This window comes from Rhamphochromis sp. 'chilingali', assembly GCF_963969265.1.
Source record: "Rhamphochromis sp. 'chilingali' genome assembly, chromosome: 17".
Classification (NCBI taxonomy): Eukaryota; Metazoa; Chordata; class Actinopteri; order Cichliformes; family Cichlidae; genus Rhamphochromis; species Rhamphochromis sp. 'chilingali'.
This window is the reverse complement of record NC_137944.1, coordinates 2,276,239-2,297,417: the sequence shown is the minus strand read 5'-3', so window position 1 is coordinate 2,297,417 and position 21,179 is coordinate 2,276,239. Positions and strand designations below refer to the sequence as shown.

The following is a 21,179-nucleotide window of genomic DNA, read 5'->3' as shown; positions in this document are numbered from 1 at the left end:
GAAACAAGCCTTAATCAGACAATGAAACCGGATGGAGGTTAATTTTGAAAAAGACCAATGCAATGACAACATTTACCTTCTCAGGAGTGTTTTTGTTTAATAAAACAGAAAAATTACCTTCTTTGCTCCTGAGAGGACTAAGGTTTGATGGTGTGTCAGTGCTGGCTTGCACACAGTACACCTCCCGAGTCTGAGTACCACCTCCACACATTCCTGTATGGTTTCCACGTCGGCGGTCCTGCTGGCTCAGTAGCATGTCCACCTTGCACTCTGTCCATTCTGTGGTCTTCCAGCTGTACCTGCGGATGTGTGACAACAAGAAGAATATATAGGTATAGCTCCTTTGTGAATCAATAAATAAACTGATAACATGGAACAACATTTTTGCTCATTATTTTCTAAGAAAGATGCAGATACAAGCAAAAACTATCAAACTGTGAAGGTGAAGTACAGCTATTGAGACCATTAATCAGCGAGTCGCACAGCCTACTTGATAATAGGCTTAATTTTCTGACTATCACACATACTTTCAGCTTTAAGGAGCTGAGCAGGTCTTCTGTGCCATTGACAAGTTGCTGCTTGTCTTCCTGCAGCGACTGCTGACATATTAATTTAGTGTTTCTGACCATGAAACAACGGTCAGAATAGAATCAAATCAAACTAGCACATGACTTCGAGTAAATATATGGTTTATAAAAAAATGTGTAAACATGCATCATGAAGGGGCTCATAGAGACCACAACAGTTTTCAATGAAGTGTACAATAAGAGTAAAATTGCTGTATATTATTTATATAGGTGTGTGAGTTGATTAGAGTATTATGTGAAGGTAATCCTTTAAATAAGGAAAGAAGAAAAGAAAAAGGTGCTAGCAGAGAGATTTAAAAGTAATTAGAAAAAGGAAAACATTTTTGAAAATGACAGAAAGGAAGAGAATGACTGTAACTAAAGTGGAGTGAGTGTCATGGTCCCCGTGCCTGTGCAGCCGGCCCCGCAAGGCTACATGTGTTTTTGTTTACTCTCCCTTTCTCTTGCCTCTCCGCCTGGGCGGAGCTCACTGCGGGCTCCCGCCCTTGGCCCTCACACCTGTTGCCCGTCAGGCTGCCATTATGTGTCTGCCATTTAAGGCCGAGACGCAGTCTCAACGCTGGATGATTGTGTGAGACACATTAGTGAGCCTCTAGCCTCAGTGAAGTTTCCGTGTGTAAATCTGTGATTCTGCGTAACCGATCTCTCTTGTGAGTAGTTTTCCTGGACCCGTAACCTACCCGCTGTGTGGACATGTGTGAAGAAGAGAGCATGTGTGAGAGAGCTTCCCCTTCTCGGATTTTCCCCCTGGACCCTAGTAACTCCGAATTTCCCCCACTGTATATATTCTGCACCTGATGATTGTGTAAATAAAACTGAACTCTGCTCTGCGCTTGAGTCCCCGCCATCGCTTGTGACAGTGAGCTGATTCTGAGATCATTTGGATCAAATGATGCTCCACCCCATATGGCAGTACAGATGTAGGCCTTAAGCAATTAATGATCCAGTAAGTGTGACTAGAAACAGAAAATGTAAAAGAGAAAATCTTGCTAAGCACCAATGAGGGTGCCCTCCAGTGGACTAATCGACTATAAGTGATTCATGAGTTAATAATAAGTATAACTAGAAGCAAAAACCTTAAGACCACACATGTATAAGCAAAACAAGAAATTAGATGTGACCGAGCATGCTTGAATGTGGACATTGTTAGGGATAGTAATGTTTATATAGGAGCACTGACTGTGATTGCTGAAATTAACAATCTATAATCTACGGGCAGTGGTGAATAATATATTGGTGATACAATGTAATCAGGACAAAACTGATAATAAAGTTATGAATAAATAAATAAATAAATAAATAAATAAATAAATAAATAAATAAGGCAAATTAAACAGGATATGGTATAAATGCAATAAAAAATAGACAGGCTAAATACTGTACTATGTAAACTCATATTAAACAATAATGGGATATCTATAAAGAAAAAAGGGAAGTAGCAGTAAAGATGAAATCATTGCCTGAATATAAACTCAAAACAAACAGAAACTCAAGGAATGAGAACATTTTTGGGTTTAGTATTGAAGTATCAAGATGATGCTTTGGTAAACACATCACTGCAGACGTGTTTACCAAAGCCAAGCTGCAGTAATCGAGCAGATTGTGTAATCAGCCACACTCACAGCAGCCCTAGAGTTAAATCCATTTTTGGGAATTCCAGAGGTTTTTGGAATGAAGATGTAAATAGCAGCATGTGAACAGCTTTTCCTACACTAACACAGCCTCTGATAGTCAGAGAGGTGAATGACCCCATAATTCTAAATGTTCCAGGAAGTTTGGCTCCTTGGTCACAGGAGAGGAAAGCCTGGTTAAGAGCACAGAAGCATCTTGTGACAGCAGAGTGGCTGAAGAGCTGTCGGCATTGAAGGACTGGATGGAGTACACAAGGAGCGAAAAAATTAATGCTGACCAAATAGCAGGCAGAGCTGACCAACTGGAAAATGAAATCAGAGAAACAATGGAAGCTGAGAAACAACCAGATAGAATAGATCTGCACGTGTACCATACACACCCTATTTGCTAGAGAAATTAATAAACCAGAGATGTTGGAAGAAATTTCTGGCACATGTAAAAAGTGTGGTCGAGGGGATACAAAATGAGAGAGCTGGAGCAAAATTCAGCCCCTGTGGCATCCCTCACCAGATCTGGGGGTCCAAAGGCTCATTGAGTGGAACATGAAAGAAAACTCTCTCCGAAAAGAAAAGCAACTACATAAACACATCCTTCACTTTCCCAATGACTTTTCTCATCACAGAGTGAATCCTTTTAAAGATCCATTAATGAATCAAAATAATAATCATTGGTGCCAGAAGGAAGTCCTTTTGATCACTCTTCTGGCCCAAAAGAAGATCCTACTGCAATCTAGGGTTGGCAGATAAGCTGGCAGACCTCACTGAGGGTGCAAATTAATTTATCAGTGCTTTAGAGGAGAGCAGTGCTGGAGTAATGCTGGAGACATCAAAGTTCTGTTAATGCATGTGGTAGGTAAACGCGTTACTGGAGATGTGTTTACCAAGGCTAAGCTCCCACAGTTATGCCAAAGGAAAGACAGTGAAGGGTTTGGAGGACATCACACAGACATGTAGGAGGTACTGAGAACATTTTATCCAGAAAGAGTAGACCCCTCCAGAGTGAAGGGAGAAAAAATTACAGATGATTAATATCTTTCCAAATTTCTTCACAACTTTCAAAGCAGATTCAAAGGTGAAACAGGCAGTATTTGGAACAGAAACCCTGTTTAAGGTAATGACAGTGGAGGCCATGCTACATGAAGTGCAAAAGTGAGTGGAAATGTGGTAGGCCTGAATAAGCTGGCATGGCTGTTGGTTGTAGATCATATTGTCCATCATGTTAACGATTAGGAAAAACACCAAGCAAATAAAATGAACAAATGTTTGACAAATAAACTGAGACAACTAAAGCTGGGAAAACTAACCAAACAAAAGAAAGACAAGATGAAAGGTGCTGTTGGTGACCACTGATCCAGAAGCAAACCACAAGCACCAGCTCTAGCTGTAGCAATGCTGCAACCTTCAGCACATCATTAATCCAACAGGTCCTTGAGGCAGATGAGGTATGAGTTAACATGACCAACAACCAGGACTAAGGCAGTCTGGACAACACCAACTGTATAATCATTCTCATCCCACACTTCAACAGAGTGAAGAACTCATTGTTATTTATTCCTGGTGTCTTACTATTTATATTTTATTCCTGAACATTTGGCGTGGAGCACCCATAATTTTGTTGTACACATACAATGACAATAAAGGGCTATTCTATTTTAGTGCAAATAATGTATGTTGGGGTTACAATTAGCATTGTCATTGAAGGAGAGACTATCCCGTTAAACAATAGATCGACTCTGGTATGACATGAATTGAACTTACTATTATCAATACTAGATGAAGACCCATCATGCATTGGTGATACCGTGCTTGAATGAGTCACATAAACTAGGTCCCATGTGGGAATCTGCTCTGAAAGTACTTGAGTGGATTCTACCTGAAAATAAACAAATTCATGTTTCAGCAGCAGTGATTGGTACCATTAGAATATTGATAAATGTTTGTGATGGCAGCCAAGAGCCTGGTGAGTAAGACAACCATGGAAATTACTCTACAGCAAGCAATAGGTATCCGCCCTCTATTGAAGTGTTAATAAATCATAAGTTTCTGCAATACAACAATTTTTAGCAATTCAACATCCTGACTCCAAGACTATTGTTTGGTCCGTTGCCTCAGAGCAATCAATGCATCATGAATCACTGCTTCACACTGTTGTTTCTGATGCTCAGCTGTATACTGTGATTGATTTGTGTTCAGCTTTTTTCATTTACCCTTGCACTGCCGTGTGAAGGCTGTGTGCAGGCAGGAAAAGGACCCAAAGTGCAGACTCACGGCAGGCAAAAGTGCACTCCAAAACTCAGCATTGATTGCTGGATGACAAAACGTAACAAAAGCCCAAAAACACAAAACACTGGGTCGACGACCCAGGCACCCTAACATGCACCTTGATTCACAAATTCTCTTTGGACAGTAGTACACCTATACCACCTGACCTAGGTTTGAATTGCAATTCAGCCAACAAAAACACACAGAAGTGTCTTGGTAGACAACTTTGTGGGGAAAGGATGCTGATGACTGTCAGATCTATGTCCCTTTAAAGAAAAAAGGCACATACTCTACACAGCCATTACTTTAGTGTCTCGATGACATTGAGGCTTGGATGTCTCTTAACTTTTTAAAATTCAATGATAGAAAAACAGAGGCGATGGTTTTTGGTAGCCCCACCGAGACCCCCGATGTGTATTTAGATACCTTGGCACAGTATGTTAAACTAGCTGTCACAACCCTGGGGGTCAAAGTGGACTGTGATCTGAAGTTTGAAAATCAGATTAAGGCAGTGATAAAAAGCTAGCTTATTTCAGCTCAGGCAGCTGGCAAAAAAAAGCCATTAGGACACATTTCCCCTATTTTAGCTTCACTTCACTGGCTGCCCATTTCTTTTAGGATTCAATTTAAAATTCTTTTATTTGCTTTTAAAGCTCTCCGTGGCCTAGGCCCATCTTATCTCTCTGAGCTGCTACAGCCTTATACACCCACCCGCTCTCTCAGGTCAGCTGATCAGCTGCTCCTGAATGTACCCAGGACTGGGCGTAAACTTAGAGGAGATCGTGCTTTTGCTGTAGCAGCTCCCAATCTCCCTTTAGAGATTAGACAGGCCACTTCCCTGCCTGTTTCTTTACCCTGGCCTTTGACACCACGTGAGATGTGGGCTTTTAGTTTTATTTTAGTTGTTTTTAGTTTATTCTTTGCTGTTTTATCTTGTTTTCTTTTTTAATATAGGGCTGTTTTAATTTTTATGTATTATGTGTTTGTTTATTTATTTTTGGTGTTTTCTTTTATTCTACTGTTTTGACTTATTTTCTGTACAGCACTTTGGTCCTGTGCTGGCCATTTTAAAGTGCTATATAGATCAAACTGGATTGGATTGGAAAGGAGGCTAATTGCTCCTTCCCAAACAGAAGCTGTGACCAAAGCGCCCAAACAGTTAACCATGGGCCAGGTGTTTTCTTTCCTGTGAATGGCAGAATATAGCCGCCTGTGGATCAGCTATAATATGGACAATAAGTCGAGATCAGCTATAATATGGACAATAAGTCGAAGCAACAATAAAGCCAAGCTGCAATGGACAGAAGGTGCAGAAGGAGTCTTTGAGGCACTGAAGAAAGATATATAGTCTACCCCATCACTGGGCAATGGCTACTGATTACTTTAAACCAATATATAAATGAAACTGAATGAAATTGAAATGCTGTACTCATGCGAGACACCCCCATGTATGAAGCCTCGAGCTTATTACTGCACTAAACTTGACAACATAGAAGCTGGCCTGCCACCCAGTTATCAGGACCAGGCAGCTGCAGCTGCAGCTTTTAAAAAGGCATCTTTATTGACAATTGGCTACCCAGTGATACTTCATACATCACACCAGTTTACTACTCCAGATTTGTTTCTACCCAACCAAGGTGTACGGGCTATGAAGGCAATTCTCAAAGTTCCAGAACTGAACCACTGGTGCAACACTGCGCACCCTGCAACCAGGATGATGTTGCCAACTGATAGCAACTCACATGATTGTTAGAGCATACTGAGAAGCTTAAGCACATGAGGATTTGCACAATAAAAACAATAGTTGTTGATCTTACTTTATTTGTGGACAACTCCTGTTTTCAGGATGAAAAGGTTGACTATGCTGGTTATGCCGCTGTTCAACTAAACTCTGCTGTTGAGACTTTCACAACCATACAAGCATGAATGGTTGATCAGCTGTGCTCTCCACAACCTGACAGCTGCCTGTAAAATAGCTACAGGTAAAAGATTAAATGTTTACTCCAATTTGCTTGTGCCATGTGCCATGTCAGCGCTAACAACTGAAAGCAGAGAGGCTTCCATCGCGCAGATGGAACACCAATAGCACATGGGGAAGCTGTCTCACAATTAATAGAAGCTCCACAACTCCCCTCTGTTGTACTAGCAATTAAATGCCCGGCATATCAGAAAACTGACACCATGGTAGCTAAAGGCAACAGTGAAGCAGATGAAGTAGCAAAACAGGCAGCAGTGCCATGATGGCACCTGTGTTAACAGATGCAGCTGCTCACCCTTGGTCAGTCTGAATTCGCTTATAGTTGCTCAGGAAAAGGCTAACGAGCAAAAAAACCATCCCTGGATACAGTGAGGTGCACTCAGAACCATTCAACCACCTGATGTTGGTCTTACTGAGAAGTCACAGACATGTTGTGCTACTATCGTCATTTCTCCATGCAACAATCTATCTTCCACATGTATCAGATCACTTCACAGTTACCTTAGCAACCCCTACTTCTCTAAAGGACAGACTTGTCCTATGACATAAAAAAATCCATACCACCTGTGGTCTACATGATAAAAACACAATTTTCCCTTTTTGCATGGTCCAGGGGGAGTAACTTGAGAATATCACAAAAAAATGACACCCGTGATAAGAGTAAGATGATGCTGATATCATCCAAAACCCAAACATGAGTGGAATCTTTAAGACATGTAACAGTGGTATTTTTCTGGGTCAACACACTGACGCAAGAATACTGTGTCAGCCTGTATGGAGCAGAAGAGGAAGACTCTTTAGATTTATAATGTGCTACAATAAACCTCATGCACAATGCTTGCAAGTTTATGATGTAGGCAATGGCACATGGCTGTTAGATGTCGTTTTTTGGTTTTGTGATAAAGATAAATACATAAATTCAGTATTACCACCTAACTGGACAGACATATGTGCACCAGTCATATTAACAGGACAAATCAACTAACCAGCAACAAACTTTATGAGATTCCAGATGCCTCATCTTATTATGTCTTTATGGAAATTTTTAGCTATTTAGATATTTTTAAAGTAGCTCAAGATTGTTTGATCACACCAGGCCATGCAGAAGAATAGTAACTTTTGCGTGCTCTGTTAATTAATATTAACCCTATAATACCCTTTGTACCATATTTGATACTGAGACATCTATCTCATCAACATGATGAATACTTGCCATAATTTCAAAATGTTATGGACAAAATTCTTTTTTGTCTAAAATTAACATTGTTGTTAACAAAAAGTTGCCAAAAATGGCCAATGTATCAAGTGCAATACAAAAAATATATAACAAATATATCATGACGAACATGATATAGCAAAAACATTTTGTGGATTTTGTCATAAGCGTTAATAAACATCTCAGTTCCAAAAAAATCTGAATTTTCCGGCTATTTTTTGATGGGTTGGGTCTTACAGGGCTAACTCCCAGAGTTATTCCCCCTGAAATACTGTTTTGAGAGTAGTTAATCATTTATGTTCATTTCAGTAGAGTGGTACAAGAAAGTCAAATTGGTGGTGGGGTTACTAATCCTACTCCTATCGACAGTGTCTAAAGCTGAGTGATCTAAACAGGACCAAGTCAGATAGGGAGTCCCCTGAAAACCTGTGCCACCCTGACAATCCTATACAGCGGTCCCTCGTTTATTGCGGGAGTTATGTTCTAACAATAACCTGCGATAAGTGAAATCTGCGACGTAGCCAGCTTTATTTTTTACAATTATTATAGATGTTTTAAGGCTGTGAAACCCCTCACTACACACTTTATACACTTTTCTCAGACAGGCATGAACATTTTCACACTTTTCTGTTTTGTTTAAACTCTCAAAGTTCAAACCTTGTTAGAAAAAAAAGTCCAGAATTATAGAACAAAACCAAAGATCAAACCCTGTTTTCAGGTCCAGAACATGAGAACAGAGCAGCTGCCAGAGAATTCAACATTAATGAATCAATGATACGGAAGTGGAGGAAGCAAGAAGAATCAGTTGAATAAAGTTTGATTTATCTGACTGTTTTGTTTCACTTAATGCGCCTTATAATCCAAAAAATACGCTAACTTCTACCTTCCTTTAGCATGTCCAGAAGTCTAACTTTTTGTGCGATGGTTAGCATCTTCCTCTGCCTTTTGGGTGCTACTGCAGGCGCCTTTGACGCTGCAAAAATTTCATCGATATTGTTGTGTTTGTTGGGGAGAAAACTTACAAACATACAGTGCAGCACTTCAGAGTCAGACTGCTAGGATCGAAGATTTATGTGAATTTTACAAGTTGAACACATGCTGTACTGTACAGGAGGCACGGCACGGAGGAGATTGATTGACAGTGGTCTACAGCTGATCAGGACGCAGACCACGATGCGCTGAAAAAAAAAAAGCATGCAAAATGGCACAAAAAAACAGCGAGGCCGCGAAAGGTGAACCGCATTATAGCGAGGGACCACTGTAGCGAGGAACAAGCACAGCTTGAAAATGGAAGGATTAGTGCTACAGTGAGATTTGCAGTCTCAAAAACAGAATAGTTTATTTTTCATTTGATGCAGAAATCATCAGTGTGGGCACAGCCAAGAAAACAAACAGAACAATCAAGAATGAAAACACAACTAACCTACTAGACTGAAAATCCGAAAATTAAATACAGGCGTGTAACCTCCCTCCCTACACGGGAGAAATGGTTTTGAAGAAAAAGGTTTCCCACCCCTACAGCTACCAGGTCTATTTGCTTTATAAATATTACTGTATACTTTATAATATATACTGTAACTATTATAAAAATATTATTCATAATGTTTTTATAATATTTACAGTATATACAGAAAAAAACTAACTAGCTCTTCTAGATGCAGAAACTTGGTCACACAATACACAGCTAAACACACAACATGGCCATGATGGAAACAGAAAGTAGGCGGGGCCAGCTATGGCGTTATTTTTATGCCACTATTCTGAGCGCACGCAAAAAAAATTTTGCAGGTGCAAGTGTTGCATTTTGAGGAGAAATTTATTTTGAGTGAAGAAAAGCTAAATTTAAGTGAACAAAATTAATTCCTGCGTGCAAAAACTGTATTTCAGTGTTTGCTATTATACACACACACACACACACACACACACACACACACACACACACACACACAACAGCAGCCCCTCTCACTCAGTTTTTGCATTTGCGCTCGCTCGCAATGTGTTGCTCGCGCTCTCAACATTTCTGCCTGTGCGCGCTCAACTCTTTCTCTACACCGTTATATTTGTGCCACAAAACCAGCCAATCACAGACTTGGATGTGTAAAAATCTGATTGGCTGTTCTGGTCTCCAATCAGCTCGAAGTGACGAAATGCAATATCCCAGAATGCATTTTGTCCAAAACTCAAACGAGGCAGTGGCAGAGGAACACAGAGTGGCGGAGTTTGAAATATTACTCTGTCTGGGTCACAAAATAAACTTTTAAGATTTTTTCATGTGAGAATGTTTCTGTGTAAACTTCAAATATCTGGTCGATTTATCAAGACATCACATATTTGCATGAGTGCTCTGACGTTTTCGGAGATGCCTGTTACCCACCAGCTGACCGCACAGCTGGACTGGCCATTGAGCATCCCGCACATTTTCCCGGTGGGCTGATGTGATTTTTCATTTTTCTGTTTGTTTGTTTGTTTTTGTAACGGTATAAACAATGAAAGGTGGTGGATTAGCCAATTGGTCATGATCAACTCTGGGCTGGACCAATTACAACACATCTGTATTGAGGGGAAAAGGAACGCGATTCGTCCCGGAGAATGAAAAAAAGACACAAAGCTGAAGTTATTCTGTCTTTGCTGCACAGCTGCCTCTTCTTCTCTCATTCTCTCCCCCTCCCTCTCCTGTTGCTACTTCAATCATGAAACTGATCAATGATCAGCTGATCGTCTCTCTCGTTTGTTTAGCTCCCACTTTGCGCCAGAAACAGGAAACCAGCGGATGTCACGCTAAACAACAGCAGCACGTTTAAGCTTGATAAGCTGTTGCTAGAATTTATTTAATATTACTTTCTAGGATCAGCTGATGTTTGCTGGAGCCACAGCTGTAAAAGCTGCTGCTCATGATATCGGTTTGGATATGTGGTGAGAGGGAAACATGAAGGTGATACAAATCATACATATATACCAACAACACAGTGTACATCACTGTCACAACAGCGTTTGTTTTAGTTCAAAGGCTTTATGGTTTTTCCTATAATACCTGCTGGTGAAGTCAGTGATTTTTTGTCAGTTCAGCCTTTTATATTATGTTTAACCCGAGTGACCACCCGGTCAGCTGGTGGGTAACAGGCATCTCCGAAAACACTAGAGCACTTATGCAAATATGTGATGTCTTGATGAATCGAGCAGATATTTGAAGTTTACACAGAAACATTCTTGCATGAAAATATCTTAAAAGTTTATTTTGTGACCCAGACAGAGTAATATTTCAAACTCCGTCACTCTGTGTTCCTCCGCCACTGCCTCGTTTGAGCTTTGGACAAAATGCATTCTGGGATATTGCATTTCGTCATTTCGAGCTGATTGGAGACCAGAACAGCCAATCAGATTTTTTCGCATCCAAGTCTGTGATTGGCTGGTTTTGTGGCACAAATATAACGGTGTAGAGAAAGAGTTGAGCGCGCACAGGCAGAAATGTTGAGAGCGCGAGCAACACATTGCGAGAGGGGCTGCTGTTGTGTGTGTGCGTGTGTGTGTGTGTGTGTGGGGGGGGGGGCAAACTGTTTCACAGTCCTCATTCACCATTAACTATGAATGAATGATGCGACCAGTCATGGAGCGTGCAGATTTGGAAATTGAGGAGCATATTTGTGGACTTCAGCCCAAAATACTTTGAGGCAGTGGTTGTTAAGAGGATTTGGAAAACACCCACAGAGAACTTCAGTCTAATAGAGCAGCGGTCCCCAACCTTTTTTTGCGCCACGGACCGGTTTATGCCCGACAATATTTTCATGGACCGGCCTTTAAGGTGTCACGGATGAATACAACAAAATAAAACTAGTACCGGTACCGAAAAAAAGAAAATTTATTCATAACACACGTGAAAAGACCCAGGAAAACCGAGTTAACGATAAAAACGATAACGAAATAACGCTGAAAACCGATAAAAACCCTGAAAACCAGACATTTCACACCTGAGCCTCAACTCTCGTGGCCCGGTACCAAACGACTCACGGACCGGTACCGGTCCGAGGCCCGGGGGTTGGGGACCGTTGTAATAGACATTGTACCTGGCTGGCTCAAGGATTTGTTGTTGTCGACAATCCATCCTCCCACGACAACAATAACAACAACACCCCCAGTGTCTCACCTCTAGTTCCACATCCTCATTGCTGCAGTTGTAGCCCTGCACTCAGATCACATCACTCCAGCTGTCTCGCTCAACAGCTGCCCCTCCTCTGCCTGAGGATCTGGTCATGAGGGTGGTCTGGCAAATCTTGTCCCCAGCCACCCACTCACCAGACGACCACCACATGCCAATTCTTTGCTGCCACAACAACCTGCTTCCTGTTTGAGGAAGCTTGGCTCTCGGTGGCGGAACTGAGACCAACTGCCAGTGACCATCATCATCTCAGATGAGCTATCGTCTGACCTCTTGGACCTAGTTCCTAACCTTTTTCCCACAAGCACCTTCTTCCAGGAGGAAGCAAGGTTCCCATTGTAGTCGCTCAATGCTCCTAGAGCCCACTTCACCACCTGCATCTGCTGACGGTGGGCCCCAGCCAGGGTCCGCTGTTCTGCCTGCATCAGCTATCAGTTTTGAGGCATCACCACCACAGTGAGTAAAACTAATTAATTCCTGTGTTTTGTCCTGACGCAGGCACTAAAAATAAACATGAGTTTTCTGTTTTTGAGCCAGTGAGTTTCATGTTTACGCTTTTTGTTTCTGCGCTGGTTAATTGTGAATTTTCTGTCTTTTTCTAGCAGTAATACCCGTTTCTCTGTCTGGTTTTTAAGATTTTGAGCAGGCAGATATAATGAAAGTTGTCACTGAGATCTCAGTTTCTGAGTCAGTCCATATGAAAACTGAGTTTGGTGTTTCAGACTCTGGCAATGTCTCTACCAAGTGTTGGGATTGAAGATGTTTGATTTCTCTTACTGAAATAAGCGGTTATAATTATTTTCATACACACATTGCAAATGTGCTCATGAGAGTTGGCACTCAGTCTTTTGAAGGTCAAAAGCTTCGTTCGGCGTGATGTCCGGACTGATATATTGTAGGAAATGACTGCAAACACGCTTACACACATAGATTATGATTAGAATACGTCTCTGGGTCCGAGAGTCCCGAACATGATATTTTAAACCAATTTTGAATCACTAGAAGAACAATGGATAATAACATCAGATTATCAAGGCTTTTCTGTCTCTTACAGGCGATGGAGCAGATACCAGACGAGGTCATGGAAATACGAGGATGCTTCGCAGCAGACACCAAGACTGCCACGTCCATGCAGGAGGAAGATAGCTGCTATAATCTATGTTTTTGTCTCACTATATAATGTTGTACAGCCCACTTTAAGTTCATCCTTGTTGTGAGACATGCTGGAGGTCCACAGCGCTGTGTAAACTTGTAATTTCAACTGCCAAAAGAAAGGTAAATCCTTTTTTAAAAGACAGACCTTTCTCCTGAGGTTCCTTCCAAAAATTCTGAACACGACACAAGTTAATTGTGTTAGATCTTTCTCATGTAAAGACAGATTTTGTTTTTCTGAGTCAGTATGCAGAAAGTGTTTTCTTTCAGCAATAACACAGAAAAAAAAATAGAGTTTTGTGTTTTGAAGCCTGAGATGGACGAAGATTACTCCGCCCTGTACCACCCCAGAAAAAGAGGTGGGAAAGACGTGAGGTACAACCTGGCCTTGTTCTCTGTCTACCACAGGGAGGTATGGTCTAGAAGTTCATAATAACGAGTCATTTTCTGCTGCTTTAAGAAAATCGTACATTAAGTTAAGCACATGTACTTACGTAATGCAGGGTGGTACCACGTCACTCTGGGGGGTGCAGGGCTCCTTCTCCTCCAACTCTGGACAATCTATTCCTCCACCCACAGGGAACTGGGTCACTTTTCTAGTGCGAGTCCACACCGCCTTGGGACTGGTGGGGTCATAGCACTCCTTGGTGCAAGCAGACCATTTGGACCATTCAGTCACATCACAGTCTTTGGTTATCACACAAGCCTGGAAGGTCACTGGCAAAGTCTCCTGAGAGCATAGGCTGTAGAACATGAAAACAAAGACAGCAATGTACTCGATGTAACCACTTAAATGTAATAAAACATGTTTAGAACTGTGCAAAAGTCACAATCGATCCACATTTTTTATATTTTGTAGGAAAAACAGAAATACTGTAACTGACATAATATAAGAGTTATTAAAAAGAACAGGCTGTATGACGTGCTAAAATTTGGTTTGATGTAAAGAAAAAATATTTGAATGCTTTATAATTATGCAATATTTTATCTGTGTGCAAAATGACTGCAGCAAAAGCACAACATTTAAGTATGACAGTTGCATCACTGAAACATCACTGATCATATTTATAGTATAAACACAATATCCTCGGGTTCACAGAAAGCTGGCAGATAAAGAAAAGAAGAAAAGAGGAAGTCAGTGCGAATCAGAATCAGAACTCCGAGCTGCATTTCAGTGGCCATTTCTGTTGTTACCGTTCGTTCACTCCAAGGCTTTTCTCTGTCTGAGGCAGCTAATGTGATAATCGGCATATTGAAGTTCCAAGAATCCAAGTCATTTATTTATATTTTCTGTGGCTGCTTCCACAGGCCATGGCTTTGCTCTTGTTGTTTTTATCACTGCGTTTGCTTTACTTTTTTCAAAAGAAAATTATTTGCGATAATGATGTGATGCTTCTCTTTTTTCAGGTTCTCTAACACTTCCATTTTTCTTCTTTTCTGTATGTTTTAGATTTTAACACGCACACTTTCTTTGCTTTTCTGTGTTAATTGTTTTATTTTACTCTCATTTTGCCTCAATTGACCTGCAAGCCTCTGCATCATGTTTTGGTTATGACCATATGAGGCTTTAGATGTTAAATGGCCTGTTTCTTATTAAGGTTTATATGGCTCATGTGTAAAGTGTAAAGTTACTGAATTTACTAAATTTTAGATTTCAGATCCAAAGTTAACACTGTATATATCCCCCAGTCCTCTAGTCTGTGGTTAGATGCTCAAAGCTAACAATTATGTTTGCCACATTGACTGACATTGAGTATTTTAAACCCTGGGCTTATTAGCCTTTTTAATTATTTACTGTATATTTTAAGTTAAAAACAACAAACAAACAAATCAGCAACTGTATTTTGGTAAATGTGGCAGTTATTGGGTGGCTCATACGTTTAATACCACTTAGTTTAATTCAGAGTTAACATTCTCAAATACCAAAACATCAGCACCGACCTACAGTAACCTATCAAGGCAGCTACAAACTAACCAGTTGTGTGTACTACTTAACTTATATGATCTTTGAGTTGCTTAAACATTGACAGCAACAACTTTGTCAGCTGTGTCTCTGATATCCCTGCAGCCAGCCAGTGAATCAGGTTGTGGTTTATGGTGTGCTATAACCACATCAGCCTATTCCTGCCTCAGCTTTTGATGGATGCAAGTTGTGTTTTTAAAAGAAAAAAAATGAATGAATACAAAAACACTGATTGAGCTTGGAAGCTGTGTATATTAATTATGTTACGTTTTCATCAATTAAAACTGATAGTAATCTTGTTAATGGGGGCATGATAAAATATTTATAAAACACATTTTTGGGTGATTTTTCATCTTTATTAAAAAAATGAAATTATCATTGAGTTTAATTTAAAACCAGTAATGAATAGAATAACAATTGTCAACTCTAAGACAAGCTCAAATATCAGATCTCAAAGATTTAACTATAGCTGTCAGTCTGTAAATGATTTTTAAAAAAAGAAGACAAGCTAACATGCTGACAAAGAAAATGATATCAATACTCTATGAAGGATAGAACCATGACATCACAGATAACAGTTTATTTTCTTTATTGTATTTCAGTCATGGTTACCTTAGAGCTTCGACAGCCCCGCTCTTATGCACACAGGTCACTTCTCTGGTCTGAAAACCAGTTTGTAGGTCCCAGAACTTTCCTCCCGGGCGATTCTGACGATTCTTGTTTCTCTTCTTTTTGATGAGTTCTCTGGTCTCAGCATCTTTTGCTTTGCCCCTCTCCCTTAACCTCTCTTGGACTTTCTCTCTTAATTTCTCTCTTTTTTCTTTGTTTTTCGCTTTTTTCTGTCGTTTCGGCCGATCAGCCAGTAGCGATGGCCTGTCTGATTTCCTATTCCTGTTTCCCCTGCCCAGTTTTCTTTTGGATTTAAGTGGATTTTCGCCGTCTTTGGGCTGTTTGTCTCTTTCTTTTAACTGTTTTTCACCCTCTCTGGTCTGTTTGCCATCTCCTCTGGGTGGTTTTTCACCCTCTTTGGTGAGTTTGTCTCCCTCATTAGAAAGTTTATCACTTTCCCGGGGTTGTTTTTCACTCTCTCTTGGTGGTTTGTCTGCCTGTCGGGTTTGCCTTGGCAGTGGAACAGTGCATGGGCCCCAGGGACCCACCCTGAGACTGTAAAGGCTCTCTTCTCCCTGACAGGGACCTAGCTGGCATGTCTGAAATTCAGTCAGATTTGGGCAGGCTGCCCCACCAAACAATGGTGGAGCCAGGACAAAGCGAATGCGGTTCTGTAACCCTATCCCGCAGGTTTTAGAACAGGGAGTCCATGGGCTAAACTCAGACACCACACAGTCCTGAGGACATGGGATGAGACAGGCCTGCTCTAGGCGTGGTTTGGGCTCAAAGTATTCACAGATTGCATCTTCTGCAGGTTCCCCCTTTGCTTTTTGAACACATCCCACCTCACGGGTCTGAATTCCTTCCTCTCCCTGAGTGCACGTAGTTGGACGCTGCACCCTTGCACTGCGCATCACTGGGACACACTGGTTCCAGGCACCCAGCTGCCAGTCATATAGCTCTTTGTGCCAGTCACACACCCTGAAGCAGCTCTGCTGGTTGTCTGGTCGTTCTGCTTGGTCACAGTTGGTATGCAGGGTGGTCCAACCTTCAGAATGAGCACACCATACCGCTCTACTCTGGCTGCCTCCAGGACCACATTCACTTCCCATACAACGACCCCATGGACCTGTGAAATGTACATAAACAGAGAGGTCAGAGAAGAATCAGCAGTCGTGCTTTTTGCAAAGGGAAAGTCACAGTTTTCATTAGCCATGTATCTTAATACATTTAGTTTCATATTTTAACCTTGTTTTTCTTGTTCTAACACTATACTAATCATTTTAATAAGTTAGGTCTGAGCAACAACTGTATAAAAACGCACAACATGGCTCCATTTCCTCAAAATTTTCCAGTTATAGGGGCTACCATGTCACATTTTTGAAATGAGATACTGCCACCCACTCACCCACTGGATGTGATCACACAAACTTCCCCCTGCACTTTTTACACAGCTTCACTGCTCTGGTTGTTTTTAACGATCTCTGCTGGTGGTTTTACTGTGTCTAATGGCTTGTTAAACTAAGGTAAATACAACCACAATGATACATTGCAAAAGGAATACATGTTAACATCTTATAGATATATACCAGCGGTCCCCAACCTTTTTTGTTCCACAGACGGTTTCATGTCAGACAGTATTTTCACAGACCGGCGTTTAAGGTGTGGCGGGTAAATACAACAAAATAAAAGATACGACAAAAACTGGTATTTTGTAGATATAACAATAAACGCAAATTCAGTGTGTAATTGTGTAACTTTATTAGCAGCGTCCTCCTGAAATGCGCCAACAATATTGAGAGTAACGCCCTCCTCTCTGCTCCTTAATGCTTTCTGGTCACTATGGTAACGCGTGAATATTTCTTTTAAAATAAGACACAACTACAACACGGGAAAGACCCAGGGAAACCGAGTTAATGATAAAAAACCCTGAAAACCATCAATTCCACACCCGAGGCTCAACTCTCACGGCCCGGGACCAAACGACCCGCGGCCCGGGGGGGGGGAACCGCTGCTCTATACAACATGTAGCATCATTCTGAATTCCTATTGTTGATGAGTTAGCTAGGCTAGGCGCTAGGCGCTAGGCGCTAGCATACGCACTATGTTATAGTGTTGTTGTTAGCCATCCTACACACCTGTGTTGCTGCCAATAATTAAGTAATTTGTCATTCCTTAGTTTTTGTTACCCTCGTTTTAAACAGAGAGGGAGGCCTTTGACATTCAACTAAAAACAACTAAAACATTCAACATTCAACTAAAAACTTTCAACTGCATGTTAAATTTAAAAACACAGCAGTTGAAGTTTTTCTAGAGGTTTAATTTGTTGTTTTTACTTAACAACAATTCTATGATCAGCTGCATTTACTTTGGGGGGAAACAACAAGCTGGATTCATGGGTCCAGAAGACAGACTTCTTCTCTTTCTTTCATCATAGCTGTCTTGTGTCTGTTGCATATGTTCACCAAGGCATACGTTCTTTCAGAAATATCAGGAGGACTGAAGGTCATCGCAGGGATCAAGCAGAACTCTTATTTTCACCATCAGCTTCCTCAGAAGGAAAATCCTCTTCAGACCTCCACTATAGGCCCACTCAGAAAACAGACAAAACTAGAACTTCATGAACAGTGTGACAGCAAGCTTTGCTTTTTGTTATGTACAAATACTGCACATTATCACCAGATGAAGCTCAAAGTCTGGACTTTTACATAATGATGTTCAGTCACGAAGAAGGTTACACATTACAAATATATACATATAGGGCGATCGTGGCTCAACTCGTTTGGAGTTTGTCTTGTAATCAGAAGGTTGCCGGTTCGACCCCCGGCTTGGACAGTCTTGGTCGTTGTGTCCTTGGGCAAGACACTTCACCTGTTGCCTACTGGTGGTGGTCATAGGGCTCGGTGGCGCCAGTGTCCGGCAGCCTCGCCTCTGTCAGTGCGCCCCAGGGTGGCTGTGGCTACAATGTAGCTGCCATCACCAGTGTGTGTGTGTGTGAATGGGTGGATGACTGGATATGTAAAGTGCTTTGGGGTCCTTAGGGACTAGAAAAGCGCTATACAAATGCAGGCCATTTACCATATATATATATGAGACTTTTGATCTTCCATCGGGTTTTTGCTGTCAGAGAAAATATCATGTACTCTGTATGCAGCTTCATGCATTCAGCGAAAGACCAAACTGATGTACTGTTTATTCTCCTCAGTGTAAAGAGCAGCATGGAAGTGGGTAATAATCTATATAATGATAACAGGTACATGGATGTTTAATACCTTTGACTTTTTGTCTTTGACTTTCTCATAAACTAATTTCAGTTTACAGTAGCAGTAGATATTTTGGTAGCGTAGCCTCTGTACTTTGTTCATCAGCTAATTTTGGAGTTTTTACTCCCATATTCACTTAGTGTATTAAGCTTATGACATCTTGTTGAGCACAATTGTGCATGGAGCACAATTAGACCACAAAAATATTTTTGCTGTGATTACTTTGTAAGAACTACTCTCTGAAAAAGATAATATATATTTTTTATTTTTCTATTGAATAGATTATAGAGAATAGATAAACATAAAACCAAGAACTTGACATTTCACAGTCAGCCTTTCATAACCCTTTCCAGTAGAGGCAATTCAATTCCAGTCCTTAAGAGCTGACTGTAAAAGCGCCCATCAAAATAACATTCATTATCAATGTTAGCATTATGGAGAACCACATTAGCAATCTAAAAGCTAAGTGCTCCCTGGTATAATGCACTGACAAATACACACAGTTCTAATTGTTAGCAGCGTGCGGATCGATATTGAAATATCGATTCTTCTGATACCGGTAATTTATGTTCTAGAATCGATTCTCATATTAAAATATCGACATTTTAGTATTTTGGGGTGAATTTGTAGTTTTTCATTAACAGGAACACAGTGGAAAGAAACTATATCATTCAGATCATCTAAATTGGAAGGAATTGCTTCCTCTTACGCCTTTCATAGTCATACGGCTGTATAAATGTGTCGCAGTCCCTGGCGTGTGCACTGACGACAATGACTGAGCGTAAACTGAATCATGTGTGGACGTATTTTACCTCCACAAACAGCCAAGATGCGGTTTGCGATACATGTGGCAAGACAGTGAGGAGTTGAACACCTCAGAGTAAATCATATTACAGAATATGATAAGCTTATGTTGAGGCGAACTGAAGAGGAGGAGAGGGACAGGTGCTGCTAGGGCGAGACAGACGTCTCTCGCAGAGTCCTTTAGTGCTGCAGGCAGGCAACATGCTCAAATAGCGCACAACTTCAGGGTTTTTTTTATTTCTATATGATAATTCTGCATTATTAAGCAACAAGAACAAGTAGTGTGATGTCCTGTAATCATTATGAAGCTATATTATTACAATTACATAATACAACTATATATTGTTTTATAAAATACAATTAAACATTACGTTTTTGTACAGAGTATTGGTATTGGATCAGGATCAGCCACAGCCTGCGCCACAGCCTGCGCCACAGCCTGCGCCACAGCCTGCGCCACAGCCTGCGCCACAGCCTGCGCCACAGCCTGCGCCGCCACAGCCTGCGCCGCCAGTGGAAGGGCTCAGCGAGCCGGAGGAGCTCAGCGAGCCGGAGGAGTCCGCGCCACACGTGGATGAGCTCAGCGAGCCGGAGGAGCCCCGCGCCGCAGCCGGATGAACTCAGTGAGCCGAAGGAGCCCGCACCACACGTGGATGAGCTCAGCGAGCCGGAGGAGCCCCGCGCCGCAGCCGGAGGAGCTCAGCGAACTGGAGGGACCCACTCAGCCAGAGCTGGAGGTCGGCGTGCCGGAGGGACCTCCACATCCAGCGCGCCCTCCACACCACTCACGTCCAGCGCGCCCTCCACGCCGCCCACGTCCAGCAGCACAGGCACCATGTCTACAACTTGCATGGCCAGCACATGGTGGATCGTGTGTTGTGCTACATTGTCGCCAGGGGCAGATCTAGAAGGGTGGCATGGGTGGCAAGTGCCACCCTAAAATGATCCCTTGCCACCCCAAGTGCCACCCCAGTTTTGCATATGACTGTGTTGTTTATTAAAATAAGATAGCATTAACAGTTTGAGCGCAGTTACAGTCAACAGTGAATATAAATGCTATATAAAACACCATGGGAATTTCGCTTTTTACACAGGTGGTTGGATGTGACATTGTGGAAATGGAAGGAAGGTGAGTGTTATTAACCCTCCGTGGTCCACGGACACGCTGCACCTCCAAATCACACGACTGATGTAAGCTGACATAGCAACAAGCTGCAGCCAGCTGAGTCTCTATTTCAGCCCACATTGAAAGTTCGGACTTCAAAGTTTTTACATTTTAAGTACAGGCCAGTAAATCCAGAGTTATGATAATATATATAAGCCATGCTCAGTGTTGGGGAGTAACGGAATACATGTACCGCCGTTACGTATTTAAAATACAAAATATGAGTAACTGTATTCCGTTACAGTTACCGTTTAAAAAGGTGGTATTCAGAATACAGTTACTTTGTTGAAATAAATGGATTACACTGCGGTACTTTCCTGTTTCATATTGTCGCGGGTCAGGACTGTTTGGGTTTGTTTGACAGCTACGTTCTGTTGTTCCAGGCGGCAGCGTTAC

The 21,179-nt window shown here is 41.5% G+C and overlaps 1 protein-coding gene across 2 annotated transcripts in view; it reads right to left on the bottom strand.

Moving 5' to 3' along the window:
- Nucleotides 1-21,179, bottom strand: part of thsd7aa (thrombospondin, type I, domain containing 7Aa) — a 237,446-nt gene that overhangs the window by 174,844 nt on the left and 41,423 nt on the right. For both annotated transcript variants that reach the window (XR_013969369.1, XM_080863183.1), the window contains exons 2-4: nt 15,555-16,680; nt 13,474-13,722; nt 118-299 (exon numbers count right to left, since the gene is read on the bottom strand). Coding sequence is in view for 1 of the 2 variants with exons in the window: in XM_080863183.1 (XP_080719309.1) it covers nt 118-299; nt 13,474-13,722; nt 15,555-16,680 (1,557 nt within the window). In the remaining variant the exon portion in view is untranslated. The remainder of the gene's footprint in view (nt 1-117; nt 300-13,473; nt 13,723-15,554; nt 16,681-21,179) is intronic.